This window comes from Lupinus angustifolius, chromosome LG02 (genome assembly GCF_001865875.1).
Source record: "Lupinus angustifolius cultivar Tanjil chromosome LG02, LupAngTanjil_v1.0, whole genome shotgun sequence".
In the NCBI taxonomy this organism is placed as follows: Eukaryota; Viridiplantae; Streptophyta; class Magnoliopsida; order Fabales; family Fabaceae; genus Lupinus; species Lupinus angustifolius.
Genome location: NC_032010.1, coordinates 493,195 through 509,378, shown reverse-complemented (window position 1 = coordinate 509,378; position 16,184 = coordinate 493,195). Strand labels below are relative to the sequence as shown.

At 33.1% G+C, this 16,184-nt stretch overlaps 3 protein-coding genes across 3 annotated transcripts; 1 reads left to right on the top strand and 2 right to left on the bottom strand.

Annotated features, from left to right (window-relative positions):
- On the bottom strand, positions 1,017-4,220 carry LOC109329887. The gene is made up of 3 exons (XM_019563770.1): positions 3,793-4,220; positions 2,177-2,396; positions 1,017-1,884 (listed from the first exon to the last, which is right to left on the bottom strand). Exons 1-3 carry the CDS (start codon positions 4,009-4,011, stop codon positions 1,394-1,396), a joined length of 930 nt encoding a protein of 309 aa, XP_019419315.1. The 5' UTR covers positions 4,012-4,220; the 3' UTR covers positions 1,017-1,393.
- Positions 6,199-13,421, top strand: LOC109329866 (phenylalanine--tRNA ligase, chloroplastic/mitochondrial). Its single transcript, XM_019563738.1, has 11 exons — positions 6,199-6,214; positions 6,858-7,199; positions 7,784-7,974; positions 8,266-8,472; positions 8,551-8,668; positions 9,442-9,518; positions 10,709-10,888; positions 11,075-11,119; positions 11,890-11,994; positions 12,791-12,904; positions 13,175-13,421. Exons 2-11 carry the CDS (start codon positions 6,998-7,000, stop codon positions 13,223-13,225), a joined length of 1,290 nt encoding a protein of 429 aa, XP_019419283.1. The 5' UTR covers positions 6,199-6,214; positions 6,858-6,997; the 3' UTR covers positions 13,226-13,421.
- LOC109328594 lies at positions 14,272-14,898 on the bottom strand. The gene has a single exon (XM_019562132.1). It carries the CDS (start codon positions 14,731-14,733, stop codon positions 14,287-14,289), a length of 447 nt encoding a protein of 148 aa, XP_019417677.1. The 5' UTR covers positions 14,734-14,898; the 3' UTR covers positions 14,272-14,286.

Genomic DNA, 16,184 nt, shown 5'->3' with positions numbered 1-16,184 from the left:
TGAATTGTAAGAGCTATGATATATAAATTGAGTTTACTTGGGTTATTAAAACCTGTTAAGAAGAGACTAATAAAAAAGGTAAGGCCCGAGGCTTATATCTAGTGGCACAGACTAAGAGACTATTTCCGGGATTTGAAACTATACTTTAAAGTTATAAGGCAAACAAACTTACTCGCACTCTAAATACAGAATGCTATAACAAGGAATTAACATCTTCAAAAATTGCAGGAACTTCAACATGCCTTTGGAAAAATAAAATAAAAAATTGAAGCACATAAATTAACAGTAACAGAACAGGTAACATGGTTTTTGCATGAGACATGAATAAGAATAGAGAGAGAAATGGTGATAGTAGAACCACAAAGAAGGTAGAAAGAAGAAACAAATACTCCATTCTTATAGAATTCCAAAGAGTAGTGATAATAGTAATATCGTGTATGTATGGATTCAAAAGAGAGAAACCAGATTGGTACTATGTGAGTGAGATTGGTATGTGAGTTTTATATCATCAAACTAGATTTGAGCAAATATGAGTCACAGTGGGACTAATTATGTTATAAACAATTATTGAGTTCAATACTTATTATATCTTTTTTGAAAAATATTAATTTTTTTTATCAAAAATCTATTTTAACTAATATAGTATGATACGATTTGACCAGTTTTAACTGATTTTTTATACTAATAAGTTTAATTGATATATCATATAATGAAAACTAGTTTACCGATTTTCCACTTGAATCCAGATTATGTGAATTCAGTTTTGGATTTAGTATGTGAAATACTTGGAAAAGTAAAGTGGGCCTAAGGAGGTTGAGGGCTTATTTTTTTTCTCTCCTTAAAATAAAGAGCAACAAGTATTTTATTTATAGAAGAAAATAACAGAACATAGCTACACTTTGTTTTGTTTGAGGTTGTGTTTTTATGTTCTATATGATGTTGTTCAATACTGTTGTTGCCCCATTTTTCTTATTTTTCTATTAATCATAATTGTAATAAAATTTGAAAGACTACTTCAGTTCACTACTCAATCATAAGAATGTATATATTGAAATATAGAAAGAGAATATATAGTGTAACAAAATTTCCCAAACCCATAAAAAATTAGGCAAGGAATAGTTATCAGATATAACATGTTACCCTGTATTGTGGATTAGTCACTGGTAACCAAAAAAAAACATGGACTTTGCAGATGTGAAAGCTCAAACACAAACAAGAAATTAGTAACTGATGTGTGTTAAAAATGGCTTGTTGCTGCTTCGGCTGCTGATATGAAGCTGTCGATTTTGGATCGGATTTGTTAGGGACGGTAGGGAATGATTTTTCGAGGAAAACGAAAGCTGCGAAATTCTGAATGTTTTTTTTCATTCTTCGATGGCAAAATCTGTACATGTCAAATAGGTCTGAACAATGGGTGCCTCCATCTGTCAGGCTTCATCCTCCAGTTACTTTCACTGTGTCTAGGATTCGGCATTCGATCTGTGTCCATTCCAGATTGAAGACAAGATTGCAGCCTCTTCAAATGTCCACGACATTGCTTGTGGTCGAAGCATTGCGCATCAGCAATTTCATTGGCTTCTGAATCTGTATATCTTTCGTACGGTGATTGCCACTTAGATTTCAAATATGCTAAAGATCTCCACGGCGGAAGAGGCATAGAATTCTGTTTCAAAGAAGATCTAGTAGCTTCCTCCATTATTACGAGAAATTGGTTCAGCCTGGTAAAGGAACCCACATAGACAACCGGAAGCGACTTCAGTATCCTGTCATATGAATCAACAGCTCTAGCTATTTCAAAGTGGCTTCGGAAATCAATATCAATTATCAACCTCTCCGAGCTCCCAGAATTGTTGTTAACCACCACGTCAATATATTCATGATCACCTGCACCACACAAGTTTGAGTAAACATAAGGAGAAAACATGTGCATGTTGATCAAATGGAAATGTGGAACTAATGAACATACAAGACCATATCCAAAAGTACGACATGTCATTATTTCAATAGTCATGATTTTACGTAACATGTAAAAAAGCACTCGATGTGGACAACATATAAAGTTGCTTATTTCGCATAGCGAGTGAATTGAAGAAAGCAGCTTAATGATGGTGTGCATTCCATGAAGCATTAATAGATAATAATTTTGGTATAGTAAGAGAAATATACAACACCATACCTCCAGGGACCTTGCCACCACCCTGCCATTTAGATGCACAAACACCGGCATCATAGCCAGAAAGTTTCATAAGCTTAGCCAGATAAAACCGGATACAGCTAGCATAACACGGACCAGAATTCATCATACTTTGAAGGTCGATCTCATTCATTGATCGGATGAGGGAATGAACAGTTGAAAGCAAGTCACTCTCATGTGGAGCCACTGATAGCTTACAGATCTGTGTCATATTACATGAAAGATAATCAGAAACGTTGTTAAAATATCATATATCAGAAGTATAAACTAGTACTCTCATTCGCTGTACAGCATTACTACAGGAAGGAGATTCTCATGTTTTGTTCAATCATGCCAAATAGGTTAATCTTTTATAGCAAAAACGGCAAGTGAAAAATAAGAATCGACCAATCTAAATCCTCTGAAGTTAACAGCATATTAAGACTGAGTTCTATAAATGAAATATGCAGGTAACAAACCTATAAGGTAGATAAAAAAGAGTACAACCACAGTAACAGCAAACAGATGGTAGAAGATATATGATTTCTGCAACACAACAAAGCCAAAAGGGAAACTTGCATTACAATGAGAATGCAGGCATGAGTATAGTAACACGGCACATTAAGAAAAACACCAAAATCATATAAAATTACAAATGCCTATATACACAAAACTGATTTTTTTATATTTTACAATACTATAATTCTCGCACTTAGTAATCAATTCCTAAGTGCGAGACCAAACAGACCAAGGTTCTAAATTGCAGATTGCATGCCAGGAAAGGAATGGTGGTATGGTTCCAAATTAGGGGAAAGGATTGAAACAAAACGACAATATGCCTGCATCGGAATTCAGAACTGCTTTATTGCCGTAAGGAACCACGACAGTTTCAAAACCCAATCTTCAGCCATCGAATTTTCATTCGCGACAACCACGATCTGCATCGACCGCGAGCACAATGACAATTGCAATTTAAAACCATGTATCTTACTTAGAAGGTCAAAGTTAGAGGACCTATGAATATTTAACGATTCATTCTCATAAATGGACTCAGCTGATACAAAGTTGTGGCCTTAGATTGCCATGCAAGGGATCAAGTCTCCATCAGACACAAAAGCTAACCGAAAGAAACCTTTAACATGTGATTGTATTAACTATTAAGAGAAAATTATGCTTCAAAATGAGTAAATTACCACAAGGTGTAAACAAAGACTACAAGAGTATTAAACAGATATGTGCTATGTCTACATATACATATCACAACTTCTAAACCTTAACAAATTTCAAAAGTTACAAACCATATTACATGATTTACTAGTTTAGCCTATGTACCACGTACCGAATTCTATTTACCGGGCTCAAGAATATAAAAACTGACGAACCACATAGAACCAATAACATGTAACTATTTTACAAACTACTAAACTAGTTTTTATATCTGATTCTACCAGCAACACTAATGAGTGCACGAGTTTATGATTGGTTGGAAAAAAAATGTATTTAATTTAAAATTTAATTATTACACATTTTTCTAACAAATCACAGCTTATGTCACACGGAGTGTCACGATTATGTAAAAATGAAAGAGAGTAAATAGGTTTTGTTAATGAATAAATAACCTGAATTTTTTCAGCAAGGTTAGAAAAATCAGAATGACCAGAATCGCTATCACTGCTACACAAAGACTCAGCCCCACTGCTTCCATTTTCTAAGAAATCACTAACCATCATTGCCAAATCATGTTCACTCTCATGGCTAAACCCACCACCGCCTCCGCCGCCGCCACCGACGCTGACCCAAAGGTCACCGGTGACGGAAACACAGACTCTGTAATCCATCCCTCTATCCTCAACGACGCCGTTTTCTTCAAAATTAGCCTCCACCGTCGAATTCCCACGATTCTTTTCAAAAACCCAGATGAATAAATGATTCAATTCGATTCAGGGATAAAAAAAATCGAATTTTTACAAGGTTTTTGTCTCTTTTTTTTGTTGCAATTTTTTAAATCATATAAATAAAGAAAAAAATTATTTTTTTATGCTTGCTTAATGGTGTAAAATTGTTTAAGAGGTTTAAAGAAATGGAAAATAAAATTTAAGAATTGGAGTTTGTACAAAGAATGGTGAAGGAAGGTTGAATGTGAAATGAAGAAAAAAAGAATGGAAGAGTATGAAGAAAGAAGATGCTATTTTTAAAAGGTAATAATGGTAGCTTGAAATGACTAAATTAACCTCAATGATATGTATCTTTCAATTCCACCTAAGAATAATGTTGGAAATTGGAAAAAGGGAGAGAGAGGTTATGAATCCAATTGGAATGATGGGAGGTATACAACAAATGGTATATTCTATGGTATCATTTATTTTTAGTAAATAGCATGAGGAAAATAAGTTGTAAAATCAAATATCAAGTTAATATTTGGAATTTTAGTTACATTTCTAAATAAGTTACATTATTATTAAAATTATAAAATTGTTTCCTACCTTTTTTCTTTCCAAAAATTAATTCACAAACAAACTTTTCGACAATTGTCTCTAGAGTACGCCCACTATCCTACTTTCAATTTGAGCATATGTTTAATCTTCGAGGTATATTGATATTGTTAGGCATTCTAATACTCGATTTACCCTTATATAATGTGGAAGAGTAAAATATTTATCCATTGTGAATATAAAGATTTATATATAATTACTATATTATCAACCATTCATTTAGATTAATTCTTCTGAATAGTCAATGATAATTAAATATGGATGGTGAATAATGCATTGACATTATATAGAAGTGGTACATTATTACTCTCAATATATGGAAATAATAAGCATTGTACCACTTAAATAAGAATAGAGATTAGTGGTAACACCTCGTGATTATAGTAGAGACATGCGAGTTGGGAGTTGTGACGACCAATTGGTATGATAATAAAACTAATTATTTAATTTTAATAAAATATAACACATTTGATACTTTTTTCAACATACTTGTTATGTCTAATTCAACCAAATTCATAGCTTTAATATCTTTAAGTTTGAGTTTTTTTGGTACTATCAAGACTATCCCTTCACCTTTTGGTAAGGAACTAATCTTTTTTGGGTTTGTAGTTGCCCCTCTCAACAAGTGTCGCTCCCAGAAATTGAACCATTGATATTGAGAATCCAATGAGACCTTACACCATTAGATCAATGTGTTGGTTCTTAAGTTTGAGTTAAGAAGTGAAGTCAAACCCCTTTATTAAATCTCTCATTCTTATGATCTTATTAATATATTACTCCTTAACACAATATAATCTGTAACTCCATTTTAATATGTAAATATGTAGACATTATTAAGAACACATCACTCCATTTTTTAGTAATGATAATATAAAACAAATTCGTCAAAGTATAAATATAACACAAAATATCATTATAATTTATAATTATTTATGTTATAAATATTACTATAATTTTTCTTCTAAAGTTCATAACACTAAAATTTATCATCTATTTTTTGTAATGTTAATAGCAATCATTATGTTATAAAACAACCTTAACATAATGCTTATTTACTAAGCCAAATATCCATAAATGATAAAAATAAAAAAGATTAAATAGCTTGAATTAAATTTCATAGTCGATCCAGATTAGAAAACCTAAATTTAATAAAAAACACCTAATAAGTTAATCTTATGAATTTTCGAGTTTTGTTAGGATGACTCCGCCCGACCTTTAGGTCCATATTAGCCATTTGGTAAATATGTGACTCAACTTGTTCCTCAAAGGTAACCATGAAAACCACCTAGTACCTACATTCAATGTCACAATATAATTTAAATTATTATTTATGGGTTTTTCACAATATAGTGTTTCTAGTATTTTCTTCTTTGGGCATGGGGCAAGGTCACAAAATCAAAATCTAAACCTTCAGTTTTTTTGTTATGATATATCAACGGCTGATATGGAACATAGAAAAAAGAGCATATAAATAAAGTTAGTGTGGATAATAAAATATAAACCTATTTGCTGAATCACTCATTTCATCAATAATCACAAACTCCCACAGGTAAGTTTTCTACTCTCTCTCTGTTTCTTTAGATTCATCCAACAAGGCCTTAGTCTAGTTACATAAGGCTTGCTGCTCCCAGGAATCGAACCATCGATCTTGAGATTAAGTGGGTTTTATCCTAGACCAACGCGAAATAGTCTGGATAACAAATGAGGTAAGCTGGTCACACACTCTTGTGATTTAGCGATTCTCATATAAATTTCATCTGATAATAGTGTCATGAAGAGTTTGTTCTCACCATTTCTCAACAAGTATTTGTTTCTAACAAAAAAAACAATTATTGTAATAAATATTTCGGCAGTGTATTGTTTTTTTCTTCCTTATACTGTATTTTTATGTTAAATTCATAGCTAGCAATTTATCAAATTGTGCATTTTAACTGATATAGTTTGCTAGTATTGTGCCTTTGGTGGTTTGACCATTTGTGGAGGAAATCGGTAGAAACAGAGAGTAGATCAAATGGAGGTTAGTTAATTCCTAGAGTAAGAAGGAGACGAAAAAACGATAGGCAAAATGATTAGGAAAGACTCAGATATTAATGTTTTGCCAATAAATATGATTTATCACCAGAATGTTTGTAATATGCTACATTTATCACCAAAATGTTTGGCTGAATTGCTTTCTTTTTTTCTTCTTCTAGCTATCATATCATCTAGCTTGACCTGAACACCAGATAGGATACGAGCTTATCGAGTGGTTAGATTGCTTTTCAAGCCTACTTGTGTATAATTTACTGCAGCTAACATAGCTGCTTAAAATTATCAACTTACTTGCTTGGCAATGATGATCTCTTCTGTGCAAGCCACACTTTTTGGCAAGGCCTCTTTCTTTCGTCAAACTAGCAGCTTAAGAAGCTTAACCTTTTGTTTACATTTCTCTTCATCCACTGCTTCGGTTTCTGCTGACAACCTTTCAAGGAAGAAATGGAGGCAACCAGTTTTCTCTGCATTGGAGCTTGGTGGAGTCAAGGTTAGCAGAGAAGGTACTACTGCTTAAAAATGTTATTCTTTCTGCATCTGAATGATTACTGTGTCAAATTGTGGGCTGCATCACTTGATGCAGACGTAATTTTGTGGTTGCGGTAACCTCTGCAATTAAATCACCCCATAATTGTGTTGTGTCACCGAATTACAATGATGCGGCCACATCGGTATGCAATGTAACTATATTAGACCGCGTTTGGGCCGCATCTAGCAACATCAGATTCTAAAACATCTTTTAATCATAAAAAATTTCACACCACAACGACATGATGATGCCCACAATCTCAGCGACTGAAATCACAACAAACCGTGACTGCAGTTTAAAACACTGAACATGACTAATTTGCTCATTTCTGTGAGTGTATATGACATTGAATCCAGTGTATTGAAGTAATGTTTGGACTTTGGATATAATTGTTATGGTAGAATCGAAGAAGTGACTGGGATGTTTTGCATTATATTTTCCCCCATATGTATGTGCCTTTTTGTTTGCACAGCCACTTTATGTTTTGGTATTTTAATTGAAGAAAAAAGGTTATGTGGTTCATAAAGTTCCTATAATTTATTCTTCTTGGTATTCTAGATGTGGTGAAGGATGATCCTACAAATAATGTGCCAGACTCGATATTTTCAAAACTTGGACTGCAGCTTCACAGGAGGGATCAACACCCACTTGGCATACTGAAGAATGCAATATACGAATATTTTGACACAAATTATTCAAATAAGTTCGATAAGTTTGACGATATTTGTCCTATTGTGTCATTGAAGCAGGTACGGTAAAACAAATTGAAGATTTTGTTGCATTGTGCCCTTGCATGATGTGTTGTTTATATTAGCTGTTGTTTCACATGCATGTCTGATCATGTAATAATCAGAAACACATGTTTAAACTCTATAGGAGTATAGTTAATGTGCCTCTGCAGCTGTACTAATATTATACCTATAACTATTGTTGTTACCCCTTTCATTTTGATGTCTTATCTTCCGTATTGCTTCTCTTTGGTTGATGAGCTGGTGTGAATTTCTGAATACTTCGTCTTTGTGACAAACTTGTTTTTGCAGAATTTTGATGATGTATTGGTTCCTGAAGGCCATGTGAGTAGGAGCTTAAATGATACATACTACATCGACCCTCAAACTGTTTTAAGGTGCCATACTAGTGCTCATCAGGCAGAATTATTGAGAGGTGGGCACACCCATTTCCTTGTTACAGGCGATGTTTATCGCAGGGATTCAATTGATTCAACCCATTATCCTATCTTCCATCAGGTTTGTTCCCTTTTGCTATAACTGGCTCTTTCTAATTATTAACCTTGTAAAAGTTCCACATTTTGTCTGATTATGTAGATGGAGGGCTTTCGGGTTTTTGTTCCGGATGAATGGGAGGCATCTGGAATGGACGCCACATCATTTGCAGCAGTAGACTTAAAGAAATGCCTTGAGGGCTTAGCACGTCATTTATTTGGTATTTCCAAATGGCTGATATACACATTTCATTATCAGTTGCTGAAGTTTGATAATTAAAAAGGATTTTTTAGATGAATTAGTTAAAGAAAACAGAAGAAATAAAAGCAAGTTTGAATGAAACATCATCTATATTGCATATACGTAGATACACACACAATCCATTGTTCCCACGAGGTAGATTATTCATTTATGCAGAACCTCCCGTTGTTGGAGAAATTTTGTTTTATGCCTTGTGTGACTTAGTGGTCAAATGGTCAAGGTAGGGAAACAGCCTTGCGACTTCCAAGGGTTTGGCTCCCCGAATTTGGCCTTCCCCAGACCCTAGAGAGCCTTTGTACACTAGGCTTCCTTTTATGTCACAACACAGTTGTTCCAACTTTTGAAAGAGAAAAAAATAAAACAAAATTCATTGTCACAACACATGCTTAATTCATGTAGTTTTATTTCATAAATGAATTTATGCAAAAAATATAGCTTCCTTCAGCTTCAAGCAATGTTTACAGGTTAAAAGAAACATTAATCAATTAGAAGTAATTATAAAATAAACGGAAATCAGTATTCCATAAACTTTTTAGCAAAGTGGTTTATAATACTGACATGGTAAAGTGGTTTGTGCAAGAAATGATATTTAAACAATATACCTGGTTGTTAATATGAGATATTCCATTGAAGCCTTGTACAACTTGTGAGCTTATCATTTATGATCTTTTCCTTTGTACTGTTTCTGTTTCTGTTTCATGGAGTTAAATATATTATTGGTATTGATTTCAGGTGCTGTTGAAATGCGCTGGGTGGATACCTATTTCCCATTTACTAATCCATCCTTTGAACTTGAAATATATTTCCAGGTATGCTATGTACATGATAATATCTTCAACACTCCATGTTTTTATAAAGGCTTTTACTGGTTTTTCCCCCTCTGGAATCATGTTGTCAATAGGTTTTTAATTGTTTTTTCAAAACGACCACCAGCATATTAGAGATTACCTTAGAACTTTTTGGTACACTGTATGAGATAAGGTTGATAGGCTGAGGATCAGTTGTTGGGGACAGGATAAGCCATCTAACCTGATAAGCTTTTAGGTACTTAGTGTTTGTTGTGTCAACATATAACATTCTCGATTGTATAACATAATCCTATGCCGTGTTTATTGATATATAAGACTGGATAAGATGGTATTCAACTATTCAATTGTCGGGGTGGTGATTCTCAATTGGTAGGTCATCTACATACCACTATATACCTTCTCAAAGGCTTGTGGCATGCCTTGACCTTGGAATGGGGCAACCTCACCATCCCATCCATATCGTGCAATTGTTGGTATTAGAAGCCCTAAATCGTTTGCCTCCACTCCTGGAGTGTAGTCTATGTCTGTTGGCAACTCCGTTATGACATTTGGTTTTAAGATAAAATTTAGTTGGAGTGCAATGTGTACAAATTTTCAGATGTCTTATCTTTTTTGCTTTTGTGGGATATAATTATTTTCGCCTTTCTCAATTTCTTCGATAAACTAACTTAGGGCGGTCCAGTGTACGAGGCCCTCACCTACTGGGGTATCGGGAGGGTAGATGTAGGCTGCCTTACCCGCACAAGCAAAAATGTTGTTTCTAGGATTTGAACCATGACCTCTAGGTCACAAGGCAAGCAACCTTACCGCTGTGCCGAAGCTCACCCTCTTCGATAAACCAACCTTTTATCAAAATTAAAATCAGGTTGACATGTTCTCCTTAACATCTATCTAGCACGATCCCTCAAAATGTTTGGATTAGAAAGTTCTTTGTGCATAATTGAGAGTGAGTCTAGAACCATTAGGGTAAGAAATCAATTCCATGTTGATGACTGGAGTTGAACATTTTATACTTTCATCACCAACTATTATGTCTTTACTAGTTAGTGCTTACAATTTTTAACCTTCAATTCACAATGCTGCAGCTTTTTAATGATTCATCTTGTAGGCACCCTTCCTTTTTACCCATCATTTTCCGTATTCTTCTGATTCTAATTTTCTATAAAAATTGTTTAACTTTTATATTTCAGGAAAAGTGGTTAGAAGTTTTGGGCTGCGGAGTGACAGAGCAAGAGATTCTAAACAGAAATGGGAAACCAAATAATGTTGCTTGGGCTTTCGGTCTCGGGTTGGAGAGGTTAGCAATGGTTCTATTTGACATACCAGATATTCGTCTCTTTTGGTCAAATGACGAGCGATTTACCTCCCAGGTATTTCTTGTATATATTTGACAAACATCCTTCATTGTTATATCTTCTTCTTCGTGGTTGCCAGATGTGATCTAACGGATATATGATTTAATCATATCGAGATTCACAATTTCATATTATAAGTTGCACTCTTTTGGGATCTCTGATGTTACATATGCTTGTTCTTTGGATATATTTTGTTTACAGTTCTCCAAGGGCCAACTGGGAGTCAAATTTAAGCCATTTTCGAAGGTAACTTTTACATGTTCATGTGCATGCCTATGTTTGGGTGCCTTCATTTGTCGTCATTTTGCTGTATATATGTTTATGGTAAAGACTATTCTATTATTCGTATATTATTACTGCGATTGAAAGCTGTTTGTGAATGAGCCATGTTATTGAAAGTTAAGATGAGCCACAGAATTTGTTATATAAAGTCTTATTATTTCTTATGTTGCTGTTCAATTAGAAAATGTGAGTTTTGTCAGTTTACTTGCAGGATATAGTTAGACATGCATATGTCCTTGACTTTGATGCTTTACTATGTTAATGGGTCATGATTTAATTCTGATATATAAAAAAGGGCGCCCCAGCGTATGAGATTCTCATCTAATTGGGTCTAAGGAGGGTAGATGTACGCAACCTTACCCTTATCGCAGAGTGACTGTTTCCAGGGTTTGAACTTGTGACCTCTTAGTCACTAAGCAGCAGCCTTATTGTTGCGCGAGGCTCACCTTCTTAATTCTTATATTATATATATATATGATTATTTTATGCTAATTAATCTAGAGTATAATTTTTTTTGCTTTTTGGTTTTACTCTTGTCAAATGATACTTGTAATATCAGACCAGAAGGCATTTGACTGAGCAATCCTAGAAGTACTTTTATGCTAAGATCTTGTATGGTTATGTTCTCTCAATGTTTGACTGTCTTGTTATAATAATTGTATGATATGACTGAATAAAATAGTAAAATCTAAAGTGAGTAAATCCTAATTCTTCTCTTTGTTTTCCTTTTACAGTTTCCTCCTTGTTTCAAGGACATCAGTTTCTGGATCAATGAATCATTTACTGAAAACAATTTGTGTGAAGTTGTCAGAGGAATAGCCGGGGATCTTGTAGAAGAGGTACATCTTTGAATAGTTTGAGCAATACTTTCTGGCATTTCAACATTTATTTGGATATTTAAATTACCTGCTTTTTCAATGGATACACAATGGCATTCAAGATATGCAAATCTTGAAATATGGATGGGGTTGACAAGTAACTTGAGATAGGTATTAATCCTTGTAGTCATATACAATAGGGAAATCTGCTAAGACTTCATCTTATGTTCACATATCAGTCTTGACCTCATCATACATATTCTTGACTACTCGAACGCTTCTCTAGACACCTTATCACATGCTTTCTCTAAATCAGTAAAAACCACATGTAAGTCTCTTTCTTCGATATTTCTCCATCAATTGTTGCAACAAGTATGTAGCTTCCATGGTCAACCTCCCCGCATAAAACAAAATTGATTTTTAGTAATATGTTTCTTTTATCTCAACCTTCGCTCAATCATTCTTTCCGATAGTTTCATAATATGTCTCATGAGTTTAATATCTTTGTAATGAGACGATAATATCCCAAATGACCATCAATTTTAGACATATCTTTAGTATTCATGGTTGAGTAAGGATGCTTTGAAGTACCTTATAACTTGGTTAACTTCAAACCTGCCAAAAACTAAATTGCAACCTCAAAAGGGATTTTTGTTTTCATTTTATCATGCCTGCTTTCTTAATTGTTCACCCCATTTTCTTTTCTTAGATTAATCATTTTTAACTTGATTATATATGATGACCTTTTCCCTTTTTTGGCTGTAAATGCCACATTAAGTCTTTACCATTTTATTTGTTTTGGTTGTTGAAATTTTAGGTGCAATTAATAGACAATTTCACCAACAAGAAAGGAATGACCAGCCACTGCTATAGGATTGCATATAGATCAATGGAACGTTCTCTTACTGATGATGAAATTAACGATCTCCAGGTATTAAATATAAGAGAATAAGGTATCTTCTCGTACCAGCGATAACTTATCTCCTCCCGCCCGTAAAAGTATGACATGTGTACTATTTTGTTTAGTGTTAGAAATATTTTTGTCGAAAATAATTAAATAAGACACATCTCATGAGTTTATTGTCAGGAGAAGATAACTTATATCCTTATACCAGGAGCTACATTATTCTATTCTATGTTGTGATATTTGTTTTCTTGTAAATGCTGGTAACTATTGTTTTGATTCCTCCTATGAATGCAGTGGAAAGTAAGAGAACAGGTGGAGAGCAAACTGAATGTTGTCATAAGATGAACTCAACATTATACAACTTTGCTTTCCTGTTTTTGTTCTTATTTTGACCTCTACACCAACCCAATCACTCCATAGACACATGTATTTTTGAGTTCTTTTGAACATCAACATGGGTTCAAATTGAAATCATGGAAATAATCTTTTTTTTGTTTACGACGGTAAGACTATATACATTTATCATCTTCAAATTCTATTAGCTTGGAGTCTCGTACATTGCCACATTTTGTTTTTTAACATCAACATATTTTTTAATTATTCTCTAAATAGACAGATATCAAATTTGTGTTTGTTTTTTGGTATAGTAAAGGGTATTACCCCACCTAATGAAAATTGAATTATTCCAATCGTGGGTGTTTCTACTTTTATTTTAAAAAATGTCGCTCATAAAAATTGGATATTTAGCCTAATATAATAAACAAAATCTTCCACACCTTCACCATTAGAGATCATGTCTTCTAAGTACTTTTTATTTTAAACAAATGCTTGACATTTTAAAATAGGTATTCATAGATTTTTTTACAAAATTTCAACTCACATCCCTACCTTTTTAGCAAATTGTAATCATTTTATGTCCTTTATCATAATTTCAAGGAACAAAAGTATTTGTATTATATTAATTATTTTTAAAAATAAAATCGTTCCACATATTTGTTGTGAAACACAAGTTATTATATCTTTTACAATAAAAATTATTTGTCAAACATTTTAAAGAATTTTAAGCCTAAAGAGTACTTAATCTCTCAATCCCATAGTAAAAATAATTTAAAATCGATAACTCCAATGCATTTGGTGGAAATCCTTATATACCTCTTAAATCTAAAAAATCATGAAAATACTTCATCAAATGCATTGGTGTTATCATTTTTAAATCCCTTCACAGATGCATTTAACTTAAAATGCATTGATATAACATATTTTTATTGGTGTGATATATGATGTGTGACACAGTTTGAGACAACATATCGTACTTCAATTCAAATCTAGCATTCAACATTAGTGATGCATCTCAAAATTCTTGGCCAATAATATTTTCTTGGGTTGCATGTTTTCTTCCATATCTCTCAACTCAAACCAAAGCAAGATAAGAGAGTCCTAGCTATATCCAATGCATAAAAAAATCCCACCCCTAAACATATCATCACACTCATAACAACAAGAGTTAACAACCCTAATGCAACACTTGGTCTTAGGCTCATAAAAAAGCATTGCAAAAACCCTATTGCTTCACAAACATCTTCATCATAATGATCATAACACTTCTTCTCCCACTCCATCCATTCACAAGGTGCTTCATTATCATTCATCTCCATCATCTTCATCTTCATCTCCTTTATTCGCAATCGAAGCACGATCATGCTTTCGTCGACTCTTCTCTCTAAATGCTCTCCATCACCAATTTCCCTACTACTCATTTTAACAACCATGCATGGTCTAGGGCTTGTTATGTTCTTGGAAATTGGCCTCCATGAAAATTTGTTGCACCCAACATTGGTTTCTAGTGCTACCATTGTTAACTTTAGGAACTATATATTTGGTGGAATGAATTCAAAGGAGAAATGAGATGAATATATATATATATATATATATTTATATTAAACCGTGTTTAGTGTGACATGTTTGTCGGATATAGAAAATAACGTGTCCATTCACATAAGCTAGTACACTTTGCTAAGCAAAGTTGCACTTTCTTTTAGGTGATTACTAAAATAGTGTACTTATATTTTTGTTATTTATTTCACACTCAAAGGGTATCTTATTCAGATCTATGTATAGTATATTTATGTTAACTTTAATTTAATAGTATTATTAATGAAAAATAATGTATTATATAAGTGGAATAGGTTTTGAGTACTGTACTTGAACATGTGAGATTTTTGTGTTTGGGTTTTTTATAACTAGTCCGGGGAAAAAATTAAAATAAAATGGTAAAAATGTTGAAAAAATAAGTTCATTACTTTTTAAAGTATTGAATATTTGATTACATAAGGTGAAGGTTAAGAAAAATCAGTTCTAATATAAGCATGATGAGCCTATGATGGGGTCAGAAAACTTAAGACTATTAAACTCAGTGACTCAGAAACAATTAGCATGCCTTTTGAGATTAAATGTGATGATCTTACTGAAATTTATTTTTTAATTGACTTGGGTAGGTTCAATTTTTAAATTGTATTCCATAAATACAATTACCGTTGAGATTCTCGTATTATTATCATAATTGTAGTTGTATCGGTCATTTTTATCACGATATTAACTGCAATTTAAAACAATGAGTAATATTTAGAATGGTTCAAAGAAAAAAGAATAGTTAAACTAGTAAAGTGGCTAAACCAAATGGCACTAAAAAAGTTGATGAATTTTCTAACTCACCAATGTGTTTGATTATATTTGTTGTTAACAAATCTTTGAGATGCTTTTGTTGATAGAAGACAAAGCAATATTGAAGGCATTCATGGACCAACTCAATCTATTTGAGGTGATATTTGCTTTATAGCATAATTGAAAAAGGTGTCATCAACTATGATCATTGCTTTGTTTCTATTTGTACATTTCTTTCCTCCACTATTGTAGCTAGCTAGATCACTTATTATATTTGTTTTCATATTCTTTAATGTCTTTTCTACTCCCTTCAAACAACTACACTATATTTTGAGATTGTCCTCTATTCATTTTATATTATAATGATAACCCAACTTTTCATCTCGCAACTTTGCTAAGAAAGTAGGTATTACATGTGAGATTGATATCCTCTAACTTAATATTTTTAAAACTAAACTTCAAAACTTGTACAAAAAAGAGTTAAGTTATGGACTTTAGTATAAAAACACTAAAGTTCCTCTAACATCGTTAGAGAATCCATTTCCATATGTGCATAGTGTTTTTTTGATATTACCAATGTGTTTCCTTTATTTTTTTGGGTAATGTATTAATTTATTACCAATGGGTTCCTTTCACTTTTTTG

Excerpts from the sequence above, each read along its gene's own strand:
- LOC109329887 (XM_019563770.1), bottom strand. The coding sequence starts at position 4,011 with ATGGATTACAGAGTCTGTGTTTCCGTCACCGGTGACCTTTGGGTCAGC. Across the intron at positions 2,397-3,792 it reads ACCTTGCTGAAAAAATTCAG|ATCTGTAAGCTATCAGTGGC; the intron begins GTTATTTATTCA and ends AATATGACACAG. Across the intron at positions 1,885-2,176 it reads TGGTGGCAAGGTCCCTGGAG|GTGATCATGAATATATTGAC; the intron begins GTATGGTGTTGT and ends TGTGTGGTGCAG.
- LOC109329866 (XM_019563738.1), top strand. The coding sequence starts at position 6,998 with ATGATGATCTCTTCTGTGCAAGCCACACTTTTTGGCAAGGCCTCTTTC. Across the intron at positions 7,975-8,265 it reads CTATTGTGTCATTGAAGCAG|AATTTTGATGATGTATTGGT; the intron begins GTACGGTAAAAC and ends TTGTTTTTGCAG. Across the intron at positions 11,995-12,790 it reads CCGGGGATCTTGTAGAAGAG|GTGCAATTAATAGACAATTT; the intron begins GTACATCTTTGA and ends TTGAAATTTTAG.
- LOC109328594 (XM_019562132.1), bottom strand. The coding sequence starts at position 14,733 with ATGGTAGCACTAGAAACCAATGTTGGGTGCAACAAATTTTCATGGAGG.